A 10,142-nucleotide genomic window follows, 5' to 3' on the forward strand; every position below is an offset into this window, starting at 1 on the left:
ACCTCCAACTCCTGGGCTCAAGCGAGTCTCCTGCCTCAGCCTCCCAAGAAGCTGGGACTACAGGTGCCCGCCACAGTGCCCGGCCATTTTTTGGTTGCAGCCATCATTGTTGTTTGGCGGGCCCGGGCTGGGGATTCGAACCCACCACCTTAGGTGTATGTGGTTGGTGCCTTAGCCGCTTGAGCCACAGGCGCCGAGCCAACTTACCATGTCTTGAATAAAAACATGCACTAGTGGAGTGAGAGTCAGAAATTAAATATCATCAGAGCAGAAATCAGAACAGAGGCAATCACCCTGTCAGCTGTTTGCAGGTGGGAGCACACACAGCTTTAAGAGTGATGTGCAGGCTGGTGACAGCGATGGCTGCCTGGGGTCAGCGTGCAGGGGAGCTCACAGGGAAAGAGAACTTCACTGCACACTTTGTTTTTAAATGAGGAGAATGAATTTATGATTTCCTTGTATTATTTTAAAAAATAGGAAAATTAAAAAAACTATACATCTGAATAATATGATTAATGAGCCTAAACTAACAGATACGAGGAAAACTTAATGTAGAAAACCACTCAGCATTCCCTCCTAAGGACACATGGCTGCTCCTAAAACAAAAACAGAACTACGAGCCCATCAGAAAGGAAAAACCAAACCAAAACCCAGAGGACAGCAAAAGTGCAGGAAAGAAGATCTCTATGCCCACTGCATTTTCTTATAACAAATCTAAAAACAATTTAAATAACAAAGAAGTATCCAACCACACTAAATGTTCTGAAATAATCTTAAAAAGAGAAAGGAAATCCACAGAACTCTTAGGGAAGAACAAAATAAAAGACAAGCTAAATTAATAACTGGTCCTTTGATGAGCCTAATGGAGTGTATAGAAATATTTTCATGTGAGAATCTATACCATTAAATTGCTAAAACATTTTTCATAGGTAGATTTAAACTGAGAGATGAAACAATAAAATGTAATCTGGCACTTTTACTAATGAATAATTGTACCAATTTAGGCTAATCTAGGTCAGGTTTCCACACCCTGAAGTAATTACTATCAACCTTTTAGTTTTGTTTTTGAGGGCACATGTGGTGAGACTAAGATGGAGTTGATCAGGCTGGGCCCACAGGACACAGCTGGTCAGTTAGGGCCTCATGACCTTCATGTCATGTCTTCTGTTCGTGTTGTTTTGTAAATTTAGCTTCAATCTTTTTTTTTTTTTTTTTTGCAGTTTTTGGCCAGGGCTGGGTTTGAACCTGCCACCTCCGGCCTATGGGGCCAGTGCCCTACCCCTCTGAGCCACAGGTGCCGCCTTAGCTTCAATCTTAAAATGCATGTCTTGAGTGGTTTAGGGCAACTGATATAGGAGATTAACTTTTGAATTAGAAACGTAATAGGTCATGGATCCTGCTGATTATTGTTTAAGATAAGGTTAACAGGGTTTGTGCCTTGAATTTTTATGTATAAAACTGTGAGTTTGGAAATGGAAAGGCAGAACAGTCTTGGAGAGGCTACTCTCGCTGCTCTCCAGAATCGCTGGCCTTCCGACAGTAAGCCTTGGTGGACCTCCCCGTCTCTGCATAGTGGCTGGACAGTGACAGGCAGCTGGACCTCTTTGTCTGGTAACACTGAGATATATATACATAAAAGCAAACATTAAAATGCACGCTTTTCATTGTCTTAGCTTTAAAGGGGAAAGCACCTTCATTTCTTTTCTGGAATAGGCGTTCAATTCGCTAAACTCCTCAAGGTCTTCCTTGTGACGCCACCTGGAGCCCAGTGAGGAGAGGACTGCGCCTTCCGGGCGCTGCTGTCTGTGCTCCAGTGTAGCCTCCCTCTGTGACAAGGGAGCAAAGTGCCCCGGCCCCTCCTCACAGCAGCAGCCACTCTCCTTTCACAGAATGGATTCAGTACCTGCTTCCTGCTACACCCTGTTGCTGCCACAGTATCAAGAGTGTGGTCGTTTCTGGTAACTGTAATTGTTCCCACACCTGCAGACCAGCTGTGGGCAATAGTCCAAAATCACGTCTCATGAGCCCAGCAATTTGCCACCAGGAAATAAACTGCCCCGTTGAAACTTAAGGTATTTTCTCATTGAATAAACTAAATATCCTCTAAATATATAATACAAAAAGATTTTTTCCACTAAGGAAAGAATCTAAAGACAATTCCTTCACATTAACAACGAGGTAGCATTTATTTACCAAATATTTACTGAGGGACTCTACGTGGGCAGCATTATTTTAAGTGCCAGGGCCAAAGAAATGAAAAACAAAACAAAACAAACAAACAAAAAACACAAGGTTGTTCCCTTCCTGGCACATTCTAATGGGGATAGATAGATAATGCAAAAAGCAAATAAGTTAGTATCAGATTCTGTTGAGTACTATGAAGAAAATGAAAGCAGAACAAGGAGACAGAAAGCAACAGGTGTGTGTGTCTAGCTGTTCCCTGGTATAAACGGGGAGCTGGTCCAGAACACCCCCCCAAATCCATGCAAACTGAAGTCTCACATCTGCTGTGGAACCCATGCGTAAGAGAAAAACGGCCTTCCACATACACAGTTCACATCCTGCAAATACTGCATTTTTGATCTGAGTTTGTTTGAAAAGAAATCCATGTGTGAGTGGACCCACACCGGTCAACTCTACCCGGTGTGTATGCCGATCAAGACGGGGCGGCTGGGGCGGGAGGGAGGTGGCGCTGGAGCAGACTGCCTGAAGGAAAGTCATCCGTAGGAGAAAAGTATTCCAGGCAGAAAATGGACAGAGGCCCAGATGGCTAGAAGGAGAGTAGCAGGATACAAGATGAGGGGGTAGGCTCGGCACCTGTAGCTCAAGTGACTAAGGTGCCAGACACATTAACCAGAGCTCGCGGGTTCAAATCCAGCCTGCGCCTGCCAACAATGACAACTACAACCAAAAAAAAAAATAGCCAGGCATTGTGGTGGGTGCCTATAGTCCCAGCTAGTTGGGAGGCTGAGGAAAGAGAATTGCCTGGCTTGGCACCTGTGGCTCAAATGTCTAAAACATCAGCCATATACACCTGAGCTGGCGGGTTCGAATCCAGCCAGGGCCCACCAAACAACAACGACGGCTGCAACCAAAAAATAGCCAGGCATTGTGGCAGGCACCTGTAGTCCCTGCTACTTGGGAGGCAGAAGCAGGAGACTCGCTTGAGCCCAGGAGGTGGAGGTTGCTGTGAGCTGTGATGCCACAACACTCTGCCTAGGGTGACAGCTTGAGGCTCTGTCTCAAAAAAAAAAGTGTAGCTCGGCACCTACAGCTCAAGTGGCCAGGGCGCCAGCCACATACACAGGAGCTGGGGGTTTGAATCCAGCCCAGGCCTGCCAAACAATGACACCTAGAACCAAAAAATAGTTGGATGTTGTGGTGGGCACCTGTAGTCCCAGCTACTTGGGAGGCTGAGGCAAGAGAATCGTGTAAGCCCAAGAGTTTGAGGTTGCTGTGAGCTGTGACACCATAACATTCTATCCAGGGTGATAGCTTGAGACTGTCTCAAAAAAACCCCCCCAAAACCAAAAAGTGTATGTGTGGTCTCGTGTGTAAAGAATGATGGATTTTCTTCAAAGTGTAATGAAGCTATCAGAACATTCTGGGCAGGACATGAGATGTGTTTCATTTTAAAAGGATAACTAGCTGACCCACCTGAGGAAGGGATTATCTACATAAAGGAGAGTGGGAAGCCAGGGAGGGGTAGGGGAGCCTGGGCTGGGTTGTGCTGGGGACGAGGCAGTGCAGTGGAGAAGGTGGTGAAGATGACCTCCCGGCTCACCTCCTCTGTCACCAGTTCCCGTCACCCGCCTGTGCTACCAGCCTCCAACACTAACTTAAAAACTTCAAGTACAGTGGTATAAAGCAGCACAAAATGCCAGCCACATCCAGGCATTGTGTGGTCCAGGGCAGCGGGCCAGACCAGCAGGTGGGGCTGAGCCCCCGTGCACGCTGCACTGCACCTGCCAGGCATGCTCGGCATGGGCCCCCATGAGGGAAGGGGCACGGTGCCCCCATTCATACATGTGGATGTGCATGCTGGCAGGGCCATGAAACGCTCCCTGCTTCGCTGAGTACTTCAGAGTATTAAGCTAAACTCAATAGAGGTGATTAACACATCACATATATCACTTAATGGTCAAGACATCGCTTTTTAAAGAAATGACTGGGACTGAATATTGGTTTTAAGTGCATGATGGAACAGACCAGGTGTCACTCATCATCTTCCGCCTCAACTCCATTTTTATGAGACTCCAGACTGTCTACTCTGTGACCTTAATTACCTAGTCACTGAAATTAATAATTAGAATAACCAAGATTTATGCATAAATAAGTCATTAAGTCTTTTCAAAACGTAGGTCACACTTAACTGGCACTCTGCTATCTTCATGAGTACTAACATGATCCGGAAAGGTATAGTCTGAGGAGCCTGCTGAAGGTTTAAAGCTAATCAGGGGAGTTACATTATGAAGTTTAGGATGAAAAGTGGAGACTTTTAAGATAAGTATTAATAACAGCAGCAAATAGGGGCTCAAACCTAGTTGTCTGTCTCTATTGCTTTTTGATTCTGCTCAGAGGGGTTTATAAAAAACAAAATAGTGGGCCAGGTGCGGTGGCTCATGCCTGTAATCCTAGCACTCTGGGAGGCAGAGGCAGGTGGATTCCTTTAACTTGCCAGTTCGAAACCAGCCTGAGCAAAAGCGAGACCCTTCTCTATTAAAAATAGAAAAACTGGGTGGTGCCTGAAGCTCAAAAGAGTAGGGCACTGGTCCCATATGCTGAAGGTGGCAGGTTCAAACCCAGCCCTGGCCAAAAACTGAGTCCAGAGGATCACTTGAGCCTGAGTTGGAGGTTGCTGTGAGCTATGACGCCATAAAACTCTATGGGCAATAGCTTGAAACTCTGTCTCAAACAAAAACAAAAAACAAAACAAAAAGTGGCTAAAATTAGAAAGTACTAAACAGATGAGGATATGAGAAATGGCAGAAGAAAGGGTACCCAGATACAAATACACGTCTCATTAAATTTTTAGGTACAGAATGTTAAAAAACTAGATTTTAGTATGAAAATCTAACTTTAGGGGCCACGTGTGGTAGCTCATGTCTCTAACCTCAACACTCCTGGAGCCCAAGACGGGAGGATCCTTTGAACTCTGGAGTTTGAGATCAGCCTGAACAAGAGTGAGACCACGTCTCTACTAAAAATAGAAAAACCAGCCAGCGTGATGGTGGGTGTATGTAGGATCTCTTGAGCCCAGGAGTCTGAGGTAGCTGTGAGTTGTGACAGAGTGAGACTGTCTTTAAAAAACAAAAACAGACTCAGCGTCTGTGGCTCAAGTGGCTAAGGCGCCAGACACATACACCTAAGGTGGCAGGTTCGAACACAGCCTGGGCCCACCAAACAACAATGACGGCTGCAAACAAAAAATAGCCAGGCGTTGTGGTGGGCGCCTGTGGTCCCAGCTACTTGGGAGGCTGAGGCAGGAGACTCGCTGGAGCCCAGGAGTTGGAGGTTGCTGTGAGCGTGATGCCATGGCACTCTACCCAGGGGGATAGCTTGAGGCTCCGTCTCAAAAAAAAAAAAAAAAAAAAAAAAGAAAATCCTCACACTTAATTTAAATGTGAAGTGATAGTTTACCCAAGAATCAAATATTCCTATTTCCTAACTAGTCTTTTCAGTTTAGCTTAATACAAGATGTCTGTGTATGACTATGAAGATTATACAAAATCTGTCGATGCTACTACTCAGAGACAGAGCATTAGAAGAAGACAGTGTTTGCTTGGTTTTAGCTACAAACAGCACTCACAGCTTACCTCTCTAACATCCACCATCCACCCTCCATCAACAAACAACAAGACGTTATACATTTTCTCTTTCACATCAGCAGTTAGGGCATCCAGATGCCCTTTCCAAATACCATAATCCATCTGCAAAACAAACAGAAGGCAGACATGTAATGGACAGAACCCAGTAAATAATGTCTTTCTCAAGCACAGACAAGAATATACAACAGGAACATCATTTTGAAGAGCTGATGTTTCAGTTTGCCAAATACAAAAATAAATATCAATAGACTCTAGTTAAACAAAACACTAGAATGTTAACTTTGTTAACGAATGCTAGTTAATGTCACCTGAAGGTATTTCATGTTTGGTTAACTGCTTACAGAACAGGGACTAAGCAGAGCAATTTCTTCTAAGCAAAACATTCACAGGAAGGCTACTTGTTATAACAGAAATATAGGCCGGGCGTGGTGGCGCACACCTGTAATCCCAGCACTCTGGGAGGTCGAGGTGGGTGCATCACTTGAGCTCAGTCAGGAGTTTGAGAACAGGCTGAGCAAAAGAGAGACCCTACCTCTAAAAATAGCCAGGTGTTGTGGCAGGTGCCTATAGTCTCCGCTACTTGGGAGGCTGAGGCAAGAGACTCACTTAAGCCCAAGAGTTTGAGGTTGCTGTGAGCTATGACGCCATGGCACTCTACCAAGGGCAACAAACTGAGACTCTGTCTCAAAAATAATAAAATAAAAATAGCTACTCAAGAAATGACCTCTTTAAACATGTAACATACATTTTTAGATGCCCAGGTGTGTCCCAGATGCACATGCAACTTACTTCATATTTCTTTTCTTTGTGCTCGTTAGCTACTTTCTCAGTAAAAGTTGGCTGAGCCATCAAAGTAGGTTTTTGTGGTGCTGAATTCATGTGCTTGAACCACTCATTAAAAGTTTCATGGGCTTCCTAAAATGTAAGAGAATAAAAACATACAAAATAGCAAATCAGGTCTGTGTCATTTCTTCACAAAGAGGCACCTGCTTCCAGCTCTCTAGAACTGCTCTAAACTTTCCCTTTGTTCTCAAACTTCTCTTTGTTACACTGAAAAATAAACAACAACAACAAAAAATAAGAAATAAGAGTTTTCAGCTCAGTGCTCAGTGTAGCTCAGTAGCTAGGGCGCCAGCCACATACACTAGGGCTGGTGGGTTTGAACCTGGCCCGGGCCAGCTAAACAACAATGACAATAACAAAAAATAATAGGGCATTGTGGTGGGTGCCTGTAGGTCCAGCTACTTCTGGGGCTGAGGCAAGACAATCACTCAAACCTAAGAGTTTGAGATTGCTGGGAGCTGTGAAGCCACGGCACTCTACTGAGGGCAACATAGTGAGACTCTGCCTCAAAAAAAAGAAAAAAAAGAAAAAGTGTTGTCACTGTTATTGTTCAAGAATGCCTTTATGATTGGTTCTTAGAAATAATTTCGCACCAGAAAAAGAAAATAATTGTGCAGCACCAAGAAATAAAACTGTTGGCTGGGTGCGGTGGCTCATACCTGCCTGTTACCCCAGCACTCTGGGAGGCCGAGGTGGGAGGAACCATTGAGCTTAGGAGTTTGAGACCAGCCTGAGCAAGAGCTAAAAACAGAAAAATTAGCAGGCGTTCTGGTGGGTGCCTGTAGTCCCAGCTACTCCAGAGGCTGAGGCAGGAGGATGGCTTAAGCCCAGGAATGTGAGGTTGCTGTGAGCTGTGATGTCACAACACTCTAGCCTTGAGCAACAGAGTAAGACTGTCTCAAAAAACAAACAAAACAAAAAGAAATAAAACTGTTTGGTATTTATTTTTCATTTTTTTTTTTTGAGACAGAGTCTCATTGCATCACCCTCAGTAGAGTACTGTAGTGTCACAGCTCACAGCAACCTCAAACTCTTGCGCTTAAGCGATTCTCTTGCCTCAGCCTCCCAAATAGCTGGCACTATAGGCACCCACCACAACACCCAGTTATTTTTTGTTGCAGTTGTCATTATTGCTTAGCTGGCCCAGGCCGGGTTTGAACCTGCCACCTTTGGTGTATGTGGCTGGCATCATAACCACTGTGCTGTAGACGCCGAGCCAACCTGACTATTTATAAAATGAATTGCGAATGAGCATAATTCACAATTGTCATAGCAAACCTAGAATCTCTTACTTTTCTCAGTTATTGCCCAAACCAGAAATATTACAATTGAGACAAACATTAAAAGTATCTTATGAAAAGGTAAGTCATAGACATCGCACACACCATCTACTGTGCGAACCCATCTTTGCTGGTCAGCACTGATTAGGTCATGCTGATGGTGTCAAGGCCATGACTTTCCCCTCCTTGTGGATCAGCGAGCACTAAACCCACAAGGCAGTTAAGATAAATCAGCCCTACTTCTGGAAAAAAAGCACATGCGCTGAGGGTCAATCTGAGACATCATCACGAAGACGGGCGCACCCCCGTTGCTCTCCCCTCACCAGGTAAGCTCTAATGCACAGGTGCTCTCTGATGGCGTTGTCATCTTCAGCAGGAAGTGGGCTTTCCATGCCTTGTTCCTCCCACTGATTATAAATCTCTGCTATAGAGTCCTGAGGAATCTTCACAAACACCTCTTTTGCAGCTTCATGCTTTTTTGATGCTGTGAAAAAAAGATACATAATTTTCAACATATGTGGACTTTTGTGATTTCTAAAGGAGTCAAAACACTGAGTTACAGCTTTTACAGTGAGCTATTTAACTGTGTCAGGTCCAAGGCACTTCTGTTAAGGGTCTTTGTGGTCTTTCTACCCAATGGAGTGTGTTACTATCTCAGTATGACAGTAACACAAAAGAACGACTACTTTTACATACAGCTATGTCCTAAAGAAAGCAGGTACATTTTGGATTGTATGTAAAATTGATCAGGACAATGAAAATTTACTGTTAAACATGTTTTCATGTTTGAATAGTGCTTTTCTTCTCCCAGTGGGAGATCTAAAAAACAAAAACCTAAACAAAATTTAAAAATATATGGATTTGGCTCAGCACCTATAGCTCAAGCAGCTAAGGCGCCAGCCACATACACCAGAGCTGGTGGGTTCAAATCCAGCCCGGCCTGCCAAACAACAACAGCTGCAACTGAAGAATAGCCAGGCGTTGTGGCAGGCGCCTGTAGTCCCAGCTACTTGGGAGGTGGAGGCAGGAGAATTGCTTGAGCCCAGGAGTTGGAGGTTGCTGTGAGCTATGATGCCACAGCATTCTACCCAAAAAAAAAAAAAATATGGATTTGGCTTAGCGCCTACAGCTCAAGCAGCTAAGGTGCCAGCCACATACACCAGAGCTGGTGGGTTCGAATCCAGCCCAGGCCTGCCAAACAACAATGACAACTATACCCGAAAAAGAGCCAGGTATTGTGGTGGGCACCTGTAGTCCCAGCTACTTGGGAGACTGAGACAAGAGAATCACTTAAGCCCAGGAGTTGGAGGTTGCTATGAGCTGTGATGCCACAGCACTCTACCCAGGGAGACAGCTTGAGGCTCTGTCTCAAAAAAAAAAGATAAGGCAGCACCTGTGGTTCAGGGAGTAGGGCACCAGCCCCATATACCGAGGGTGGCGGGTTCAAATCTGGCCCTGGCCAAACTGCAACAAAAAAATAAGATGGGCCTTGCGGCGGGCTCCTATAGTCCCAGCTACTCAGGAGGCTGAGGCAAGAGAATCGCCTAAGCCCAAGAGCTGGAGGTTGCTGTGAGCTGTGATGTCACAGCACTCTACCAAGGGCACACACACACACACAAATAATATATGAATTTGAATAGAAACTTTAAAAACATACATAAAGTACAGCATACCCAAGAACTTTCTCATGATGGCATTGCCTTGTTTCAGGGCTTCTGCCCTCTGTGCTGGGTCAAACACCAGCCAGTCAATCACATCGATCTTCAAACGATCCTCCTGCTCAGTTAAGGGGAAAGAGAGATAAGCAGCATCAGTTTTGTTTCTTCCCAAGATGTTTGGCAAATTAGTAGGATTAACTTACAACTAATCATTTTCTCTCATGTTAAACACAATTATGAAGGAATCTAATTTTCCTTATTTTCATATTTAATAGCTTTCTACTAAATTACAGAACAAACTTACTGGGCTATCTGTAATTATACATGGCATGCCTCACCAATCTGACCATGTGATTCCTCCAAGGGCTGCTCTAAAACTGTTTCCTGTCTTAGATATAACTATTTCTCTCCAAAGGTAAGAAGCTACCTGAGAGTTAGTAATTAATCAAGTATCTAAAATAACCTCATGGCCAAAAAGCCAAAGCTCAGATTTTTTTCTACTAAAGAAGTTTCCTTTAATTTTTTTTTTTTTT

The 10,142-nt window shown here is 44.4% G+C and overlaps 1 protein-coding gene across 1 annotated transcript in view; it reads right to left on the bottom strand.

The window, feature by feature from the left end:
* NUP107 (nucleoporin 107) overlaps positions 1-10,142 on the bottom strand; it is a 58,634-nt gene that overhangs the window by 1,847 nt on the left and 46,645 nt on the right. The window contains exons 23-26 of the mRNA XM_023517917.1: positions 9,625-9,727; positions 8,275-8,435; positions 6,618-6,743; positions 5,817-5,930 (exon numbers count right to left, since the gene is read on the bottom strand). Of these exons, the coding sequence (XP_023373685.1) occupies positions 5,817-5,930; positions 6,618-6,743; positions 8,275-8,435; positions 9,625-9,727 (504 nt within the window). The remainder of the gene's footprint in view (positions 1-5,816; positions 5,931-6,617; positions 6,744-8,274; positions 8,436-9,624; positions 9,728-10,142) is intronic.

This window comes from Otolemur garnettii, unplaced genomic scaffold (genome assembly GCF_000181295.1).
Source record: "Otolemur garnettii isolate 467f Iridium unplaced genomic scaffold, OtoGar3 scaffold00125, whole genome shotgun sequence".
Lineage (NCBI taxonomy): Eukaryota > Metazoa > Chordata > Mammalia > Primates > Galagidae > Otolemur > Otolemur garnettii.